Here is a 23,083-nt window from a genome sequence, read left to right as displayed (position 1 = left end):
ATTATTTCAGTCACAGCTCTACAGACAGTAGTCTGCCATGTTTGTAAACAAAACCACATGTGGGTCATGCATATCGTCACACACTTTTGATGACGCCACAATTACTGATGACACATTTTATGACGTCACTATTGAACATGTGCTAATCGGCACGAGGCTATCTCCCCCTAAGGGGTGATAAGCTGATCTTTCCCAGCCAAAACGGGAGACACGCCTGTGAAGGATGGGAGAAATAGTCGTCACATGAGGTGTTCGTCTATGCACATGATAACTTGAGAACTAATAATCATACAAACTTCAAATTTGGCATGGGAATGTGGATGCAAGAGCACAGATGTCATAATAAGCGTTACTCAAAATAGAATTCTGCTTGTCAAGATGATGATAACTGATCAAATCATACAAAATAAATTATCAAACTTGGTGTGTAGATTGCCCTAGTTGATGAAAGTGCCCCAACGATTATGAGTGTGGTCTGCCAGAGGTCAAAGTCACTAGTAGACTAGTGCTTTTGCTAAAAATAAAATTGTGTTTTGTTGTGTTTGTCCCAATAGTAAGTTAAGGTGGCTCCACACATTGTCATCAGCGTCCATTTTCGTGACATACTTCCGGAAAAAGTACAGCTCGGACTCAATTATCCTGAGCGAAATGTGCATGTACACCGTGTTGTCATTTCCGTATTGCGTATCGGGCATTCAATATCGTAGTGCAAATTATAGTAACACCTGGGCCGTTTTCGTTTAAACAGTCAAACCGATCGGGCCACTGTTGTTCGTTTATTAAATAAGGTCGGACCTAGTAATCTGATGCTGCTTTCAGGTGAGCCTTGAGAAAGCCTTGCAAGGCGTGCATACGCATTTGCATGTCCGCCAGGATTTATACCCGAAATTGTTACATTTATAAACGGTCAAACCGGTTGTTTCGCATAAACGAACAGGTCCCTGGTAAACGATAGCACACGTGCGTGCCGATGATATGTCAACACCCGATATCGAGATTTTACCGGGAAATGTATAATCACACGTACTTCAGGAATAAAGCTTTCCAATTCACAGACATGAACAGGCTCATGGGAAGACAGTGACATGAGACCAGACGACCTCAAGAAGGGCATATAGGAAACACATGGAATGCGGACGTACCAACCTCACATGTGCATATCACGTGCTTACACAAGTTCATAAGCTCGAGGTCATTACGATTTTCGCTGTTGAGGGAGTTTCGCTCTGTCGATTAAATCGTGTTTACAAATGTAGTCTACTTACTCTGTGAAAATGATGTTTTGTAAAATATCAAGATACCTATGAAATGCATGTGTGAGTGCACGCCAGAACGGTATCCCATGCGATAGCCTCTGGTCACATATGTACCTGACATGTAATTATGAATATACTGTGAGTTAGCGGACTGTGGAATGATGTCCAAAGTGTACATGACTGAGGGTAATTTGGTTCCAATAAAGAACAATCAATTGATAATTTTGATATCATATTTTTGATTTATTTCCATCATTTTTGTTATATGTAAAATGAGACAACTGTCATTGTATAAATGTCATCCCTCTGCAAAAAGTTCCGATTTTTGTCAAGGAAGATAACTCTCACCTGGATCAAAGTGATTGTAAAATGTAAAATAAATTAATTATAAAGCCATTGTGTATATTTTGTTCAATTTTCCATTCTATATGTATAGATCTTTGTGTCCTGTTTGTTTTTAGCTTGTAGATACTCACTTTTATCCGTACAAATTCAATAAAAAGCACTTTGTGTAACATGTGTTTCATATTTTGCGATAAATAAAATATTTGTAAGGTTAATTGGAAATGCTTCTTTTCATTTTATTATTGTTGTTATTGTTCCGAACAATGCCACACACCCCCAAAAACGTAAAACATAAATATTGACGAAAATTCAATTTTTGGGTATTTTTTCCCAAAAAGTCCCCAAACTATCGGAATGTTTAGATTTTCATAAAATCAACTCTACATAGTTGCATAACCATTATATGAAAGTTTCAATGAATTTTGCTGGTTAGTGCGAAAGTGTGGAGCCACCTTAAATGGAATTTCCACAAAAAGTTCAAACTTGTATTATTTCATGCCCTAGTGATTGCAAATAAGCCTATTGATTTAATGGGGTAGGCAATCAGAAATCAAGGCCACAGTGCCAAAATAAAATTTCACTTCTCTGAATGATAACTTTGTATATTCCACTGATGTTTTTGGGTAATTTGCAAATGGATGTACAAAATTTGCTTCATATGCAGAGAATGGGTACTATGTCCACATAAAACAGATTTATGCACAGTTTTCTTCCCTTCTTGAACACAAATCTATGATGGGTCAATAGCAAACCTTGGACATGTTTTTTTTGGGGGAGGTAGGGGATATGCTGCCCCCGGCAGCTCTCTTGATAATTACCTTGGATGTCCTTCCAGGTTAAAATATTTTTAACAGAATCAGAAGGTGTAAAGCAATATAATCGTCCAACACAGACCAATAACGTTTTTTCAATTAAACTTTTGGTAATAATAATAATAATAATAATTCGCTTTATCACAACCTGGTTTGTAGGTTGTCTCAAAGTGGTTCACAAATTATTATCCGTGGTTATAGGGCCTTTGTAACGAGTTAATATCTTTCTCAACTCCCTGGGGAGCATATAGACGGTGCTAGCATTTCGGCGCTCACAGCTAGCATTCTAAAATTCTAGCACTGCCCAATCACATACTTATTTACTGCTAAGTAGACTGGAACAAGCGGAGTAAAGTATCTTGCTCAAAGATACAACACAGTGCTGTGACGTGACTCGAACCTGCAACCCTTCGGTCACAAGCCAAGCGTCCTACCACTAGACTACTGTGTCTCCGTTTACCGTGTAAAAAATTGAAATCAACACACTTTGTAGGTCAAAGATATGAGATAAATAGCCTCTTCTGGTTATTACATTGTGAAACTTAAATAAATAAATATTACATGTATTGATTCAAACATGTACATGAAGTGTGTTTACCTGGGTGGTTACCCTTTTAAGACCAAAGATAAAAATGTGCATCTGCCATTGGAAAATAGGAAGACCAGGTCCTAACAATGGTTTGAATGAATTTTCTATGAGTGTTTTCAGCTTGAACCATTTACTTAAAGAATGAAGTAAGTGGTTCAAGAGAAAATCATAAATATGGCAATGGCAAGTAGTAAAAATATAGTATTAGGTTTTTATCTTTAATTGTTGATCTAGAAGAAATATTTCTCATTTTGATTTCAGACAACTGAAAAGTCTTAGATCAGTAAAGAAAAGGAATGCATACCGCAACACAGACAAGAAATATGTCACTATGTACTCGGTATCTGATTTACGACAAAAGTGAGTATTTGTTCCCTGTCATAACAGTGCAAATGTGATATTTCTTCACCATTAAATGCAACTATTTATGTTGATACCAACTGACAGGATTTTCACTTGACTCTTGACATAAGTAGTTTCAGAAGTCAAATAAAATTTTCTCAGAATTTCGGAGGGTCAGAAAATATATCAAATTAACATGTCCTTTCAAACCAAAAGGTCAAACTTCATTTTATAAACATAAGTTTGAGGGTCTACTGAAATAGGTGCTCTCAATTAAACGTGGGTGAAACAGGGTAATCTTAAAGCTGTAAGGCTGATGTCAAGTAGCTGCTCAGTTGAACAGAAACCAAATTTCTTCATCGTCAAGTGGCCATTTTAAATATTTTAAAATATCTGACAGTGTTCTGCATGCTCACATTTCATCTCTGGAACAGTTGATATCTTTCTCTGAAAGTGTGAAGTTTTATGTTTTAGGACAATAGAAGTGTGGGGAAGTATGCAAAGAATGCAAAACCTACGCGTGAAACACAACTACAGTAAGTATCATCAAAACGTTTGTAATGGAAATCAGTCAGTTATTAAAGCAGTTTTACGTCACATTCAACTATTGATATACTTATAATAAAATATATCAACAAAACGTTTGTAATGGAAATCAGTAAGTTTTTAAAGCAGTTTTACGTCACATTCAACTATTGACATACTTATTAAAAAAATATATCAACAAAACGTTTGTAATGGAAATCAGTTAGTTATTAAAGCAGTTTTACGCCTCAAATTTAACTAGTGACATAATTATAATAAAATATATCATCAAAACGTTTGTAATGGAAATCAGTAAGTTATTAAAGCAGTTTTACGTCACATTCAACTATTGACATACTTATAATAAAATATATCAACAAAACGTTTGTAATGGAAATCAGTTAGTTATTAAAGCAGTTTTACGTCACATTCAGCTATTGACATACTTATAATAAAATATATCAACAAGATGTTTGTAATGGATTGTAGTTAGCAATTAAACTACAAATGCAAAATAGTCAGTAGGCATTTTTGTCAAGCAACACCAAATACCTTACAATCTCAAAAATATTACTTTTAATGAATACTGTGTAAACTGATATTTTTTTTCAAATAAAATTAAAAACATGATGCTGCATGAAATCAATGCTATAATAACTTGGTCAAGAGGATGATAAATATAATTGTTTTTCTTGTTGTAATAAATAGAATCCAGAACAATTCTATTATGAGTGCCGAGTTTGTTGTGTACACTATATAGCAATACCTTATGATCTTTCAGATTATCAGGACAATGACTCATCTGAAAAACCGGTAAGAAAGTATCAACTACCACTGAATATTATAGAAGGTATTCTTACTGCATGTACATGTACCAGGATCATGGTTAGGGTGAAGTATTGCAATGAAATGGCTAAAAATATTGAATCTACAATTGAAAATAAACTGCCTGGAAGTTGGGTAATATTAAACATAGAAAATTGATTTACTGAAAGGGATCTAAATTTATTTACTAAAAAATGCATACAGATATTTGATTTGTTGAATATTCAATAGATTTTAAGAAATTATATCTATAACTATGTGTCTGGTAAGATCATATGTAATTAGCCTGTGTTTCCTTCCCCCCCCCCCCCCCCCCCAACACAAGAATTTTGACAGATAGATGTCTTTTGAGAAGTCAGAGAACAAAAAATTCTCAAAACTTAACAATACCAAACATGTCCAAGAGTTTGTGTGCCATAGTTTTAATCTATCCCTTCAGTGATGACAATGTAAGGAGGCAGGACCCAAATTGGATCACTTTTTGCAAAAATACTTTTAAATCAATAAATGTGTCAACTGATCAGTTAAAACAATCATGTAGCCTTAGAATAGATAGACATGGACCATTTTAGCTCACCTGGCCCGAAGGACCAAGTGAGCTTATGCCCTGGTGCGGCGTCCGGCATCAATATAACCAAGAGACCTAGTGTGATGCTATTTGGCCAGAAGCAAACTGGAATGAAGGGCTACCAAATTTGTTCAAATAAATGACCTTCGCCTATTTTCAAGGTCACAGGGGTCAAATATGTTAAAAAAAATATACAATTTCTTCTGAATAACCAAAATGCCCAGGGTGATGATATTTGGCCAGTAGCATGCTAGGATGAATTGTTACCGACTTTGTTCAAATGAATGACCTTAACTTATATTCAAGGTCACAGGGGTCAAATATGTTTAAAACCTTTAAAATAAAATCTTCTGAATAACCAAGAGACCTAGGATAATGCTATTTGGCCAGTAACATGCTGGGACGAAGGGCTACTAAGTTTGTTCAAATGAATGACCTTGACATGTATTCAAGGTCACAGGGGTCAAATATGTTTAAAACTATAAATGAATAAAATTCATCCTCAGAATTATTAAAGAATAAATAAAATGATGGTTTGGTGATCCGATTTGGGTACTGTCACCGGTTACCTTACACTCTTACCTGTAAAACATCAAGTGCCATTTAAAAAAATTATTACATGATAATCTTCTGTTTTAAATTGAAATTCTAATTGCATTTGAATCAAAGTCTCATGTTAGAGAAACTGTTGTTTTTGCAGGAAAGTCCAGAAGTAGGTGACTTTATAAGGCAGTTTCCCAATTTTGTGTAGCACTACTATCTATAAAACAGCTGTGATCTGTGTCCTTCATTCATTTACATAAGGAACTCTAATTAAAAGCCAGTGTTAGTCTTAGAAACTGTTTATTTAGTTTAATCAGAGAAAGTGAATTACAATGGCATATCACATGTAAAACCTTCCATCCAAAATGGTAGTGCTATGGTATATATATTATTTAAAATCCAGGAGAAATAATTCTTTAAAGTATTTAATTGATAACCATACTCTTCATAAAAAATGCATAGAAAATAAGATGATTTTTAGAGTTAGCCAGCTTCAAAATAGCTCTTGGAACTCTTAATAAAATGAAAAGTAGGTTTTTGGGTATAGTGTAGCTAATGATTCAAATATTTGTTAGTAATACTTGTAGGTTTGGTCCACAAAAAGTGATTTATATTAGCACGAATCTTCTTAATTCAAATGTGAATATTTCCAATCAGAAAGTTTCATTAATAAGCAGAGGAACAATATTTTTGAAAAGCAAGAGAAAATGTTGCTAATATCATAATTTTACCTACACTAGTAAATAGTTTCAGTTAATATGAAATAGTTTCATTGCATGAATACAGCAACATATGCAATCTGACTTCCCTTTCAGGTAGACGCAAAACATAGCTTTAAATTCTTTAAAGATACCTTATGGTCACCATCCGGTAGAGTGGTGCTGGCCGCAATTGCAGCGTAAGTAAATTTTTGATGAATTTTATGATTTTTAGCCCACCTGCCAAAAGGGTAAATGAGGTTATGTCATGGTGCGGTGTCCCTCGTCCGTCCATCGTTGTCCGCCAACTTTTCCTTTAAACAACTTTTCTTTGGAACAACAGGCATAGAGCCATGATATTTGACTGGAAGTTTTGTTGGTAGGAGCCTGACAAAGTTTGAGAACAAAATTGACCTAACCTACTTTCAAGGTCACAGGGGTCAAATGTGTCAAACACTTTAAACAACTTCTTCTGAATAATCGAAAGGCATAAAATTATAATATTTGGCTGGTGGCTTCCTGGGATAGAGCTCACCAAAGTTTGCTAATGAAAATGACCTTGACCTACTTTCAAGGTCACAAGTGTCAAATATGTCAAAAAAATCAAACAACTTCTTCTGAATAATCGAAAGGCATAAAATTATAATATTTGGCTGGTGGCTTCCTGGGATAGAGCTCACCAAAGTTTGCAAATGAAAATGACTTCAACCTACTTAAAAGGTCACAGAGGTCAACAACATAACAAAGTATTTGTTCTGAAGAACCGAAAGGAATGGATTCATAAGACTTGTCTGGTAGCTTCTAATTGGGATAGAGCTAACAAAGTTTGAGCAGGAAAATGACATTGACCTACTTACAAGGTCATAGGATAAATATGTCAAACAACTTCTGAACAAGAACTAAAAAGCATAGAATGTTATAATTATGTTTGGCTGGTAGTTTCAACAGATGGAGCCAACTAAGTTTGCGAGGAAAATATTTGTAGTGCAATATAATATTTAATGAGACTATTTTGCTATGACTGCTTTAATATTCAGGTGAGCGATACAGGCCCTCTGGGCCTCTTGTTTAGAACTGTTTATGATAATAATATCTTGATAAATTTTAAGAATGTTTAGAAATGTATACCATAAGTAACCACATCGCTTGGTAATACCAAAGTTCAGTGTTCAGTTACTTTTTCCATGCTACATGAATTGGTTATGTCTGGTACTAGACAGCCTCTAATAGTATGTTTGTTGTTTTTATTCAGCAACGTATTAAATGCTGGATTTAAGGGCCTGGCCTGGAACAAAACAGGTTCTGATAGTATGTTTGCTGAAATGATCCACTCTCTTACAGATGCCTTGAATCAGGTAGGTGATCCATGACATCATTGATCATTAGTGTTCAGACTTTGGTGTCTTTGTGTGCTTTTTTAGCCCACCATCATCTGATGGTGGGCTATTCAAATCACCCTGCATCCTTGGTCATGGGGTCCGATCTAAAACAATTCTTGTTATCAATATTTCCCAGAAAGTACCAGAGAGATCTTTCTCAAATTTTATATGTTGGTTTCCCTTGGTCCCTACATGTAGATGTGCATAAACAAAATGGCCAACAGGCAGCCATCTTGGATTTTCACAGTGAAGGTTTGTTATGGCTATTTCTCAGGAAGAACTGGAGAGATCTTTCTCAAACCTGATATGTATGTTCCCCTTGGTCTTTCTCCTTCCTAATGTCTCCCTTGACAATGCCGCACTTTTGGCCATTTGTTGAGCGTTCGCCCCTGTGAGGAAGGCTTTGGGTTCTGTCCCCTGGCCGAGACATACCAAAGTCTTTAAAAATGGTAGTTTATACTCCTGCTTAACGCTGGTTCGCCCGTTGTCAGCTTAATGTGACCGGGTGGGGCGTCCTGCTGGGTGTCTTCGGCAGTATGTTTCAGTGAGGTAGCACTATAAAGTCGGCATCAGTTCCACGCTATCACAAGGAGACAAACACGAACATATCGCATCCTCCCAACATACACACATAAACACTACACACATGCATCTTGCACCTTGTCCTTAAATGACCTTAGCTATTAATGGGACATTAAACAAAATCAAACAAACAAACAAACTGTAGTTGTGCATGTTTAATTTTGAGATTGATTGGATAAACAAAATGGCCGATAGGCCACCTCTTGGATTGTGACTTTCAAGGTTTGTTATCGCTATTTCTCAGGAAGTACTTTCCCAAATTTGTTATGTAGGCGCCACTTGATCTGTAGATGTGCATGTTGAATTTTGAGAATGATCAGATAAACAAAATGGCTTACAGGCAGCCATCTTCGATTTTTAGGTCACCTGAGCGTTGCTCAAGTGACCTTTTCTAATTGCTTTCCATCGGTCGTGTGAATTTCATGACCCTGAAGCTTCACATTTGCCCCTGGGGAGGGGGTGAAATTAACTACAGTTTATATAGGAAAATGCAACTTTTGGGTATATTTTGTTAGTAAATATTGTAATGATTGGTTCTATTTCTTTCACATTATGTACTGTGCTAGTAAATATGTGAAATGACAAACTCACTTTGAAGGTTGTCTTTTATACACAGCAGTATCAAGTTCAGATCAAAAGTTACCTCAGGGTGAATTTACTGTTAACATGACTTGGATCAAACAGATTAGAGAAATTAAGAGAAAAGATTGAACTGACAAAGAACTATTGAAGATGGTACAATGGTGGGTGCCAATATCCCTCTGGGATCTATTGTTGGGGTTTTTTTGGCAAACAAATCAAGGTTATATACACACAATGTTGAATTTAATATGTAATTTGTAAACACTTAACTTTTCACAAGGTCATTTAAATGTTGCTTTTCACAAAATTTTAAAACACTTTTGTATAACTGTTACATAAGACAATGTCATTTAACACTGTTACATAAGACAACGTCATATAAAACTGTTACATAAGACAATGTCATATAACACTGTTACATTAGACAATGTCATTTAGCACTGTTTCATAAGACAACGTCATATAACACTGTTACATAAGCCAATGTCATTTAACACTGTTTCATAAGACATCGTCATATAACACTGTTACATAAGGCAATGTCATTTAACACTGTTACATAAGACAACGCCATATAAGACTGTTACATTAGACAATGTCATTTAGCACTGTTTCATAAGACAACGTCATATAACACGGTTACATAAGACAATGTCATTTAACACCGTTACATAAGACAACGTCATATAAGCCTGTTACATTAGACAATGTCATTTAACACTGTTTCATAAGACAACGTCATATAACACTGTTTAATCACGCAATGTCATATAACACTGTTTCATTAAACAATGTCATATAACACTGTTACATCAGACAACGTCATATAACACTGTTTCATCAGACAATGTCATTTAACACTGTTACATTAGACAACGTCATATAACACTGTTCATCAGGCAATGTCATATAACACTGTTTCATTAAACAATGTCATATAACACTGTTACATCAGACAACGTGGGATAACACTGTTTCATCAGACAATGTCATTTAACACTGTTTCATAAGACAACGTCATATAACACTGTTTCATCAGGCAATGTCATTTAACACTGTTACATTAGACAACGTCATAAAATACTGTTCATCAGGCAATGTCATATAACACTGTTTCATTAAACAATGTCATATAACACTGTTACACTAGAAAATGTCATATAACACTGTTTCATCAGGCAATGTCATTTAACACTGTTTCATTAAGCAATGTCATATAACACTGTTTCATCAGGCAATGTCATATAACACTGTTTCATTAAGCAAAGTCATATAACACTGTTTCATCAGGCAATGTCATATAACACTGTTTCATTAAGCAAAGTCATATAACACTGTTTCATCAGGCAATGTCATTTAACACTGTTACAATAGACAACGTCATAAAATACTGTTCATCAGGCAATGTCATATAACACTGTTTCATTAAGAAATGTCATATAACACTGTTTCATCAGGCAATGTCATTTAACACTGTTACATAAGACAACGTCATATAAGACTGTTACATCAGGCAATGTCATTTAACACTGTTTCATTAAGCAATGTCATATAACACTGTTTCATCAGGCAATGTCATTTAGCACTGTTACATCAGACTTTGTCATTTAACACTGTTACATAAGACAATGTCATTTAACACTGTTACGTAAGACAACGTCATATAAGACTGGTACATCAGGCAATGTCATTTAAGACGGTTTCATTAAGCAATGTCATATAAAACTGTTTCATCAGGCAATGTCATTTAACACAGTTTCATTAAACAATGTCATATAACACTGTTTCATTAAACAATGTCATATAAGGCTGTTACATTAGACAATGTCATATAACACTTTCATCAGGCAATGTCATTTAACACAGTTTCATTAAACAATGTCATATAAGACTGTTACATTAGACAATGTCATTTAACACTGGTACATCAGACTATGTCATTTAACACTGTTACATTAGACAACGTCATATAACCCTGTTAGATTAGACAACATCATATATATATATATATACGTGTTACATCAGACAATGTCATGTAACACTGTTACCTTGGACTATGTCATTTAACACTTACATTAGACAACGTCATATAACCCTGTTTATGAGACAATATTACATGTTATCATGTACAAATGTTTTTTTAAATATGATATTTCTTCTTTATTTCATATTTTATGTGGTGACAGCATCATACAGGATTGTGATGTTACAACCACCTTTTCGGTTCTGAGGATCAAATACACATTCTGAAATCTTCTAAATAATGATGATATTTTACCATTCCTGTCCATTGGTTTTGTTGTAAACATTTTTGGTAAAGGCAGTTCCATTTAATGGCCTGTTACCTTTTCTGATGTCTGTTTGTGTGCTTATTATTCAGATCTTCATGTTATTTGGACTATACATTTCTAACAAAGCTCCCGACTCGGTCCACCCGTAAGTATGTTCTAGCCTATTGTCGTGATCATTGCCTTTCCAATATGTTAAGCTGTAGTAAGTTACTATTTTTCCATTGGCAACAAAGCCTCGAAGAAACTTCTTTTTAGGTCACCTGAGCTTTAGCTCAAGTGACCTATTGCTATCCGTTTTCATCCGTCGTCCGTCGTCCGTTAACATTATACATTTCAAACTTAAAGTCAAGTTCTGCTGGGCCGATTGGACTGAAAATTAGTAGGAATGATCGCCCCATGGTCCTGACAAAGTGTTGTTTTTTTTCGGGTCTATCAGAAATCCAATATGGCCCCCACGGCCGCCATTTTGAAAAACTATTTCAAACTTTAAGTCAAGTTCTGCTGGGCCGATTGCACTGAAAATTAGTAGGAATGATCGCCCCATGGTCCTGACAAAGTGTTGTTATTTTTCGGGTCTATCAGAAATCCAATATGGCCCCCACGGCCGCCATTTGAAAAACTATTTCAAACTTTGAGTCAAGTTCTGCTGGGCAGATTGAACTGAAAGTTGGTAGGAATGATCGCCCCTTGGTCCTGACAAAGTGTTGTCATTTTTCAGGTCAATCAGAAATCCAATATGGCCACCATGGCCGCCATTTTGAAATACTATTTAAAATTAAAGTCAAGTTCTGCTAGGCTGATTGAACTTAAACTTTGTAGGAATGATTGACTCATGGTCCTGACAAAGTGTTGTTATTTTTCAGGTCAATCAGAAATCCAATATGGCCACCATTGCCGCCATTTTGAAAAACTATTTCAAACTTAAAGTCAAGTTCTGCTTGGCCGATTGAACTGAAACTTTGTAGGAATGATCGACTCATGGTCCTGACAAAGTGTTGTTGTTTTTCGGGTCGATCATAAATCCAAATATGGCCGCCACAGCCGCCATTTTGAAAAACTATTTCAAACTTAAAGTAAAGTTCTACTTGGCCGATTGAACTGAAACTTTGGCTGCCATGGCCGCTATTTTGTAAATACCTATTTCAAAAACAAGTTCTAATAGGCTGATCTCACTGAAAATTGGTCAAGGAATGATCAGCTCATGGTCCTGACAAAGTTAAGTTAACATTATACTTAACTCTTTTTTACTCAAATTGGTACATATTTCAACAACAAAAATAAATACTCTAGGACTCAGGTGACCGTTAAGGCCCATGGGCCTCTTGTTTACAGCTTCCATTATCCTTCTATCGTCTTTTAAGCTTACCCTCGGGCAGACAGGCAGGTTTGAGATGATAAATAATGGTAAATCTTTAAAATCTTACTTCTTCAGTACCAGTCAAGGAATCTGGAGCGAGCCCTTGGCCAAAGGGACTCAACATTGTATAAGTAAAGATTGTGTTACCCCATGGAAACACAGACACAGGGCAAAATAGGGAAATAAAGTAGGGTTGTAAACGGTTAGCCGGTTACTTGGTCGGAAGACCAGGAACCAGTTACCAAATTCAATAACTGAATAGTCGGACATGGATGAAAGGCTACCAAGTTTGTTCAAATTAATAACCTTGAATCGTATTCAAGGTCACAGGGGTCAAATATGTTTAAAATTTTAAAACGACTTCCTTTGAATAATCATGAGGCATAGAATGTTGATATTTGGCCAGTATTGTGCTTAGATGCAGGGCTATCAAGTTTGATAAAATGAATGAACTAGACTTGTATTAAAGGTCACAGGAGTCAAATATGTTTGAATCTTTTAATGATATCTGACCAGTAGCATGCTAGGATTAAGGGCTTCCAAGATTGTTAAAATGAATGACCTTGACCTGTATTTAAGGTCACAGGGGTCAAATTTGTTAAAAGCTTTAAACGACTTCTAAATAACCATGAGGCCCAGAATGTTGGTATTTGGCCAGTAGCATGCTTGAATGAAGTTTTTTTCATTTGAATGACCTTGACCCACTTTCAAAAGTTTGTTCAATGTAATGACTTTGTTTGACTTTTTCAAGGTCAAGACTTCTTGTCATAAATACTGATATTTTGGCTGTAGCTTTATTTTAGATCACTTTTAAGGTTACAAGTGTGAGATTAATACGAGGTGTGTGAAGTAGGCCAATAGGGCCTCTTGTTCATCATTCCATTTGGTATCCAAACTTCTATTCAAATCCTCCTCCTGTTGACAAGACTAAGTCTTTATACATGTGTTACATTAAAAAGCACATGGCTTTTCTCTGGGTGCTCTTGTTCCCTCCCACATTAAGATTCCTTGCACTCTTCAATCTGAGTCATTAAGAGTGATTAGTAGAAGTTGGTAGAACTTGTTTCAAGGTCAAATATGCTGGCCTCAATAAGGTGCCAAATTAAACATTCTGTGCGAGTTAATTTTAGCTCTCCTGGCCTGGCTGTGTTCTGATTGGGAAGTGACCACACTTAAGTTTTGCAATATAACTTGCTTAAATATCCTTCAGGTGAAACTTTGCAAACACAATTAAATTTGAATCAAATCTGTGCATAACTAATTCATTATAAATCATGTACATTTAATAAGTTTCTATATCATTTTTCAGATATGGACATAATTCAGCTAAATATCTCTTCTCTTTCGTGGCTGGCATTGGCATCTTCTTCTTTGGAGGGTTTATCAACTGTGCATACGGAATAATTGGCTTACTTTATAATACTCAACCCTACCTCTACTCTGTATGGGTGAGTTATGACCTTACCTTGAACTACATTACAATAGGCAGGTATTAAACAAAACACAGAAATTATATTATAGATAAGATCATCATTTCATACATATAAAACAATAAGCAAAATTGACATGGGATACTTTAATGATAAAATAATTAGTATTGTATTATATATAACATTTGAGGTTACAAACGGTTATAGCATAGCAGAATAGACGATGGTTGTTGCCCTGGAAAATTAATAGCTGCTTTCAATCAAAGGGGCAGGGCCCAATAGGGGAAATCAAGTTTTTTAAGTCTTCAAAATCCTTCTTCCTCTGTTCCATTGGAAGGATTTTATCCAAATTTGGCATGGACCATCTTTGGGCAAAGGGGACTAAATTTTGTATAAATAGGTACAGCCCCTCTGGGTGCAGAGGGACGGGGCCCAATAGGGAAAATCAAGGTTTAAATCTTTAAAATCCTTCTTGTTTTGTACCATTGTAGCGATTTTATCCAAATTTGGCATGGAGCATTCTTGACTAAAGGGGACTAAATGTTATATAAACGGAGGGTGTGGCCCCACTTGGTGCAGAGGGGCATGGCCCAATAGGGGAAATTGAAGTTTAAACCTTTTAAATCCTTGTTCTAAACTGTTGGAGAGATTTTATCCGGATTTGGCCTTAAATATCCTCAGGTAAAGGGGACACAATTTTGTATAAATAGTGGGTTGCTTTTAGGGTGCAGAAGGGTGGACCCAGTAGGGGAAATTGAGATTAATGTTTAAATCTGCCCCAATTCATAGGGGTAGAAAGAAGGGACCTGATGAGGGATGGGTGTTGCTGAGAGACACTGCCAATATTTGGAAATAGTTGTTGTATGTTATGAGAACAATTTTCCATGGTTGCTTTATTATCCAGGTTAGCAATACAGGCCCTCTTGGCCTCTTGTTTAAGGAAAATATTTTTGGTTCTTCATGATAGACAAGCTGATATTAAATTACCTACCTACCTTTTGTTTTGTTGACAGGCCCTTGGGATGCTGATAACCACCACATGTACAGAAGGAGGTAAGATATTGCCTTGTTAGCTCACCTGCCCGAAGGTGTATAAACGGTTGGTGTGACCCCCCTGGGGGCAGAGGGGTGAGGCTGAATAGGGAAAATAGAGGTAAAACTTTGAAATCCTTCTTCTAGTGAAGTCTGAAGCAACCTTAGGCTAAGGGGACTCAATTTTGTGTAAACGTTAGATGTGACCCCCAGGGCAGAGGGGCGGGGCCCAATAGGGGAAATTGAGGTAAAACCTTTGAAATTCTACTTCTTCTATTCCGTCTTTGTGTATTGCAGAGTTATCTTCTCTTGGGAGCAGGTATTGATTGTGACGTCACTTGTTTGTGAGAGTAACGTCATCAATTTTTGAGAAAACGGCGTAATTTTCTCACACAAACCAATGACGTAACAATCAATCCCTGCTCCCAAGAGAAGATAATTCTGCAATACGCAAAGACGGAATAGGGATTACAGGATTTTGTCCAATTTTGTCTCTATCAGGTTGTTAAGTAGTGCCTGTTACTTTTTGTGTATTCATTAAAACAAGATGGCCACAAGGCCACTATCTTTGATTTTGACATTTGAAGATTGTTCTCACTATATCACCAGAAATACTGGTTGGATCTTTCTGAAATTTCACATGTACATACAGTACGGTAAACCTTCGGTCAGTTGGAACAAAATTAAATAAATATTGATGAACCTGTTCGGATTATACAAAATTATGCTTCAGAAAATAAGCGTGAGTTCGAACTATCGGCAAAAATTTCGGCAAAGTGCAAATCAAGTCACAAACATATACCCGACATATTTTCTTCACCGGAGTATACCTCTATATATCCAATGTAAGGAGATACATAACAACGACGGCCTGGCATAGAACAATGGCACATTTATAAATAGGTAAAATGATAGTATATTATTTAATTCAATGTTAATTGGTCATTAAACTTTCTTCATTTCGTGCTTATTATGATCGTTATTGCGAAGCAGAGGCCCTTGTGTAGGCCCCGAAACAGTACACGTTTCATTTGTGACACAAAAGTTGAGACTACCTAGCTTGTATCAGAGACCTCAATATTGAGTCTCTGTGTGGTTAGGTGTTATTTGAATCAGAAACTATTGTATATATTATTGGTAATGAATGGTCCGTTTAATAAATTGAAAACATAGTCTACATAACCTGTTGTGTTTACAAAGCGTTACCTTACAGTAAATATAGGTCTATATGTTAGTAAAATTAGGTCAGAACATTAACATGTCTGCTTTAAATTATAAGTGATATAGTCCTAATACCTACCAAACTTATTTGACACCTTCAAAATTACCCATTGCTAATTAGGACACCTGTGGATATGTTTGGACTTTGACATGAATGCTAATCACGTCACGCACCATGGCTGGGCGGCCGATTCCTACCGCGACATCGGGTCCTGCCCTACCTGGTGTGAGGCACACGTTTACACGTTTACAATAATTAAGGGATGTCTGGTCGCAATAAAATAATCAAAATGCTTAGTTAACACTGTATTTGACAACACACGGGCGATTTTTTAGCGTACAGCCATACAGCATGACATCAGTGCGTACTGATCGCATGTTATTTATACATTGTCGGGGCCTAAGTTGAAATTGGCTGTCTCGTGCACGATGTATTTTCCAAACAATGTAAAAAAAATGAATCAACGCTAAAATCTGTGACATATATTTATGATTTGTCTGTCTCAGCTGTACTGCAATGCTCACACATACAACCCATTACCCTAAACGTGTCTGTTGATCAAAGTATTGGCATTTTTCCGGGGCCTATCGCAGCGAGATTTCAATGGAGTTTGCCGAAAAAAAATCTTACTTTACGTTTTCATTTGACAAGTTCGGACTATCCGAAATAAGGTCAATCAGAGTTTGAACTATCACAAGCTAGAAAATTATTGTTTTTATTGAAAAAAATACGTGTTCGAACTATCCGCCGATTCGAACTGACCGGAGGTTTACCGTACTTACCATGGAGTGCTATGACTTTACCTCATATTAAGTACTCTACACGTGTCCAGGTGAGCGATACAGGCCCTCTTGGCCTCTTGTTTTTTTCTGTATTCATTCTACACACAATCCCAGGGAATTAATAGATATTTTTTGACTCAAAATATGGGAATTGGCATGTTATAGAACAAAGAAATAGCATTTTACAAAATTTCTACTGAACTGCTATAGATATTGGTCGGATTATTGAGTTATTCACCCCCATACTACATACAAATGTCCGGGCGACCAAGGATTATCCCCCTTTCATAAGGTCAGTTTTCTTAACTACGATAGCAGACTCACTATATTTCATTTTGATGTGGGTTATTCATCACCACCACTACACCAGAGAAAAGCAGTTATCTCCCTTTTTTAGGGTTATTCATCTCCTCACAGAACAACAGAAGAGTGATTACCTCCCTTGTATACAGATTACTCATCTCCAACATCTCTATGAGAGGTGTTACGATGATAGTATGGATATTGTTTATTTCGGAGCAACTACGTTTAAAGAAAAAAATGATGCCTGTTCATTTCTTCTTACGATACGTATTTGCTACATGTATATCAATGTCCAAACAGTTGAGTTTAGTTTCAAAAGTAGCGGGCTGAATGTTGAAAGATAGCCAGTCAGCTTACAGTTGATGAAAAGCAGGTTGTCTTTGTGGGCATCAGGCTTTTAAGGAGAACAATGTATATTATGTATATGATGTGCAAAAAAAACAACTTCTTTGGAAATATACCTTCAACAATTTGCCACTGTTTATAAAACTTATCATTAAAAATTAACTTATGTATGAAAATGGTAATGTAAAAAATAAATAAAAAAAATACCATTCCTGTTATGTATATATACATTTGTATTCTACTTCAGCAGTTTGATAATTAAATACATCTAAAATGAATACAATTGAATGAATTCTTTATGTCTTCTATAATTCAGGTTCATTACTGTATGCTATTTACGAAGCCAAAAAGAAGATGGGGCCAACAGAAACAGGAATCAAAGGATTTAGAAACTTTAGTAAGCTCTGCTTGTTTATGCTTAATATTAATACACTTTCACAAAAATGATGATTCACTTGCTACAGAAAGTAGAAATCAAGTTCAGTAACAATGTTATAATAAAATGCATTATACATACACAGTCTCGTTTTTATTAGGGCCCCGAATCAGAGATACGGGTGCCCTATAGTAATCACTCTGTCTGTCTGTCTGTCTGTCTGTCTGTCCGTCCACAAATTTTGTTTCTGGCTGAAAGTATTTATTGACCAATGTACATGAAACTTGGTCAAGATGTTCAGTTCACAAAAATACACATTGAGGTAAAAAGTCGAGGTCAAAGGTCAAGGTCATTAGGTTCAAAGGTCAAGGTCAAATTTTACATCTTTTCACTGATGAACATTTTGTTATGACATTATGAAGCAAAATTGATCAGAATTAAACAAAGAGTCAACTGACCAAAGGTCAATGTCATTGGGTCAAAGGGCAAGGTTAAGTTTTGTATCTTTTCACTGGTGAACATTTCGCTATGACACTTTGAAGCAATGTAGCTCAGAATTAAACAAGGAGTCATTTGACCAAAGGTCAAGGTCACTGGGTCAAAGGTGAAGGTTAAATGTTGTTCCTTTTCCCTGATGAACATTTTGTTATGACATTATGAAGCAATGTTGTTCAGAACTTAATGCACATATCAGCCCTGACTGAGCCCCCGGGGCTGATGGGTGGGGCCAAAAAGGGTTGAATTGACTGAAATTTCAAAAATCTTCTTCTCAAGACCCAGATATGGTAGAATCAAATACTCTTCATAGATGGAAGGGTCTTAAGGTGCTTTACCAAAATTGTGAATTTCATGACCCTGGGGTCTCACGTTTCCCCCTGGGGAGGGGGTAAACTTTATTATAGTTTACATTGGGAAATCACATTTTAGACTAACATTTGTTAAATTGCCATTGGGAGTAATTCAATTTGGGTTAGAATTATCAGTATTGGATAGCAGTTTGATGGTATGCACATATCAGCCCTGACTGAGCCCCCGTGGCTGATTGGTGGGGCCAAGAAGGGTTCAATTGACTGAAATTTCTAAAATCTGCTTCTCAAGACCCAGATATGGTAGAATCAAATACTCTTCATAGATGGAAGGGTCTTAAGGTGCTTTACCAAAATTGTGAATTTCATGACCCTGGGGTCTCATGTTTCCCCCTGGGGAAGGAGGGGAGGGGGCTAAATTTGTAATGGTTTATAATGGCAAATGATACTTTGAATATTACATGTTGATAACTTGATTGGAATTATAACCCTAAGTTGTCAGTTTGATACTTGGTAAATTTTGAGCCATCCCTACCCTCAAGGGCTGTACGGGTGAGGCCCAATGGAGTCTGTGTGCTAAAATTAAATTTCTTCATTTTCCTTGTTTAGAATCAGAGGTGCTAGTTTCAAATACTTTTTAGTCTTAAATCTGTATGCTAGATATTGAATAAGGTGGTTTTATTGTTGTTGTCACTTTGAATAATATTTCTGTACATGTTTAAAACAAAATATATCAGGTGACCGTTAAGGCCCATGGGCCTCTTGTTTACTTTAAACATCTTCTTCTGAATAACCAAGAGGCCCAGGGTGATGATATTTGGCCAGTCGCATGCTGGGATGAAGGGCTACCAAGTTTGTTCAAATAAATGATCTTCACCCATTTTCAAGGTCACAGGGATCAAATATGCCAAAAACTTTAAACAACTTCTTTTGAAAAACCAAAATGCCCAGGGTGATAATATTTGGCCGGTAGTATGCTGGGATGAAGGGCTACCAAGTTTGTTCAAATGAATGACCTTGACAAATATTTAAGGTCACAGGGGTCAGATATGTTTAAAACCTTTAAACACACATATTTTGCTTGTTCTAACTGTATGGTTTGTTGATCACAGTCGAACAAGGAGTAGATCCTAGCATGGCGGTGGTGATTCAGGAGGACTTCGCCTCAGTGCTTGGTAACTTTCTGGCCCTAGGCTGTTATTATTTGGGAAGTACTCTTGAAACTTCCCTTATCTGGGTTGACTCCTTAGGCTCCCTTATGATTGGTGGACTACTTGGAACAGTAGGAATTTACATCATGCGCAAAAACTATTCAGCCATCTTGGAAAAGTAAGTACTTCAATTTAATTATCTGAGAACATATACTACTCACATTTTGCCAAGGATCACTTTTATTTTTGGGCATATGTGAAAATAATTATTTTATTTGGTTTATACTGAGGTTATTTTTGAAAAAATTGATTGTTCCAAAAATTGTAATTACAGTCGGAAAATGAGCCACAGGAAAAGGGTTACCCTTAAAATTGGTAACAATGAGGTATTCACTAAAAAACTTCAATTGAACAAAACTCATCCTAAATAAACAGAAACTGTTTTAGTATCGAGTGTGAAGCCCATGAGCATCAATTACACCATCACAACGCCTGCGCATGCCTCAAATGAGATCGGGTATTCGGTTTTGTGGGATAGCGTTCCACTCAGCTACCAAAGCTGTTCCCAGCTCCTGGAGCGTTCTGGTTGAACATTTCTGGCAGAGAGAGCTGTCTGCAGCATGTCCCACACATGCTCGATGGGATTTAGATCCGGCGAGCGGGCTGGCCAATCCATTCATTGAATAGTCTCTTGCTGTAGGTACTGCTCAGTCACCCTTGCTCTATGTGGCCTAGCATTATCATCCATAAGGATGAAGTCAGGGCCGATAGCGCCAGCGTAGGGTCTGACATAGGCATAAAGGATTTCATCGCAGTACATCTGGGCTGTAACTGTACCATTATGGAAGACATGGAGGTCTGTTTTCCCAGGAAGGCTTATGCCTCCCCGCACCATCACTAAACCTCCACCATATCAGTCATGTTCCACAACTTTACCTGCCTGGAACCTCTCCCCAGGTTGTCTCCATACTCTGAAGCGTCTGTCGGTAAAGTGGAGACAGAATCTGGACTCGTCAGTAAAAAGGACCGGTTCCCATTTCTGAAGAGTAAGTGCTGTGAGTTTGCCCCAATCTATTCGGTTCCTAACATGGCGGGCAGTTAAGGGAACTTGTATTGCTGGTCTACGTGACCTTAAACCAGCATCATGAAGACGGGTACCAGAAGCATTTAGGAGGTCGTTTTGTAAAGCTGTGTTAGTCTGGAACCTGTGACACTATGCCTGTATGAGCAAAAATTGGTCTTGGCGCTGCGTTGTAGCCCTAGAACGACCTCCAGCATGACGTCTGGATGAGTTTCCGGTAGTTTAGAAACAATTCCACATTCTTGCCACCACACTTTGAGATACCCCTAGGTCTGCTTCAACCTGATGTTGAGACATACTAGCTTGCAGCATTCTGATGTCCCTGTTCATTTCACCGTCATTTAACCGTTGTCTGGTCCTTCTTTGTGCCATATTAAAACAAAAACACACAAAGAATATTCATCAAAATGATTTCCTTAACAATTTGAACAATGCCTAGCTTAGCTTTTGAAAGGGGTGTACACGTGGAAAAGGGTGCACATGCTTTTATGGTTGGCTGAACACAGGACGATTTGGAAGGCTAACATATTCGCCGAAAACAGTACGGAAAGAAGATACAATATTCTTTCTAACGTTTTGATTTTTTTTTCTTCAAACTTAGCAAAATGTGAGTAGTATATAAGAACTGGGTATGTCTTGAAATATCGGTTGAAAATTTTGTGTGTCATAACGGGACACTTGTAACACTTTAAAACAGATATACAGTAATTGGCTGTATTTGAGTACATATATAGGTAGCCATGTAAGTTTCAGGAAACTTTCTGTTGTGGAATTGAGTGCTGGATATGTATCTTTTCTTACATCAATGATTACCACTTTGAATTTTCATCAGTTTATTTTTGATATTTCCTCCCATCTTTGTTCAGACAGACACACGTTCAAATGTAGATATAAATACTTAATGCCCATTTAAATCAGACTTTAAAAGTGGTAATGCCCCTATGGGTAGGGAGTGTGGTCTGATTGGGTTGGGGAAAACTTACAACATACATTGTATTTTAAAATATATATTTTTAGAGAAATTGATTTAATAAAGATGGACATCTGTTATCTCCCCTAACCCACTTCACTCCTCAACACCATTATCCGAGAACATATGAATACTGGGTATGCCTTGAAATATCAGTTGAAAGTTTTGTGTGACATAACAGGACACTTGTATCACTTTAGAACAGATATACAGTAATTGGCTGTGTTTGAGAAATTGTTTGAGAAATTGCTTAAATAAAGAGGGTTATCTGTTACCCCTCCCCTCTACACACTCAGGCCTACTTCCACTTGATAACAGGATGCATTAGAGAACATATTAGAGAAACTGCTTAATAAATAGGGTTATCTGTCCTACCCCACCTCAGCTCCACCCCCTCCACACTCCCTCTCCACACTCCCTCACACCCTCTCCACACTCCCTCACACCCTCTCCACACTCCCTCACAAACCTATTTGACTTCCATGTTGCAATTTTTGATACACAGTTGTTACATTCATCATTTACTAATTAATATTTACAAAGTGATTGTCTGATTCTGTGCAGGTCTGTTCCTCTCGAGGTAAAAGAGGCTATTCAGAATACAATGGAGAGTGATCGCATTGTCAGGTAGGTGTGAATGTTCTTGTCTGACCATGCCTCTACAGACCTCTAATGTGAACGCTTGATATCAGAAATCTTATGACATTTTAACGGTGAAAATTGAGTTTGCTTTTTTCTACTCTGACAAGTAGAACCTTTTTGTTATTTCGTTAATTCATAAATCGGTATTCCATGTCTCCATGTATTTGGATAATTATTAACTACATAGTAGTTAGATATGAAGGGCAAAAATTAACATCTGGCCGATAAAGATTTTACTGGGGAAGGTTG

General features: G+C 36.7%; 1 protein-coding gene across 2 annotated transcripts in view; it reads left to right on the top strand.

Annotated features, from left to right (window-relative positions):
* The window catches only part of LOC110457248 (zinc transporter 9-like), a 35,966-nt gene that overhangs the window by 6,153 nt on the left and 6,730 nt on the right, over nucleotides 1–23,083 (top strand). For both annotated transcript variants that reach the window (XM_021508435.1, XM_021508436.1), the window contains exons 6-16: nucleotides 3,264–3,362; nucleotides 3,819–3,880; nucleotides 4,651–4,682; nucleotides 6,621–6,703; nucleotides 7,756–7,858; nucleotides 11,427–11,482; nucleotides 14,004–14,142; nucleotides 15,138–15,177; nucleotides 18,125–18,205; nucleotides 20,103–20,319; nucleotides 22,757–22,819. In XM_021508435.1, coding sequence (XP_021364110.1) covers nucleotides 3,264–3,362; nucleotides 3,819–3,880; nucleotides 4,651–4,682; nucleotides 6,621–6,703; nucleotides 7,756–7,858; nucleotides 11,427–11,482; nucleotides 14,004–14,142; nucleotides 15,138–15,177; nucleotides 18,125–18,205; nucleotides 20,103–20,319; nucleotides 22,757–22,819 — 975 coding nt within the window. The remainder of the gene's footprint in view (nucleotides 1–3,263; nucleotides 3,363–3,818; nucleotides 3,881–4,650; nucleotides 4,683–6,620; nucleotides 6,704–7,755; nucleotides 7,859–11,426; nucleotides 11,483–14,003; nucleotides 14,143–15,137; nucleotides 15,178–18,124; nucleotides 18,206–20,102; nucleotides 20,320–22,756; nucleotides 22,820–23,083) is intronic.

This window comes from Mizuhopecten yessoensis, unplaced genomic scaffold, assembly GCF_002113885.1.
Source record: "Mizuhopecten yessoensis strain PY_sf001 unplaced genomic scaffold, ASM211388v2 scaffold9049, whole genome shotgun sequence".
Taxonomy (NCBI): Eukaryota; Metazoa; Mollusca; class Bivalvia; order Pectinida; family Pectinidae; genus Mizuhopecten; species Mizuhopecten yessoensis.
The sequence above is the reverse complement of the archived record's forward strand: the minus strand, read 5'-3'. Positions and strand labels throughout refer to the sequence as shown.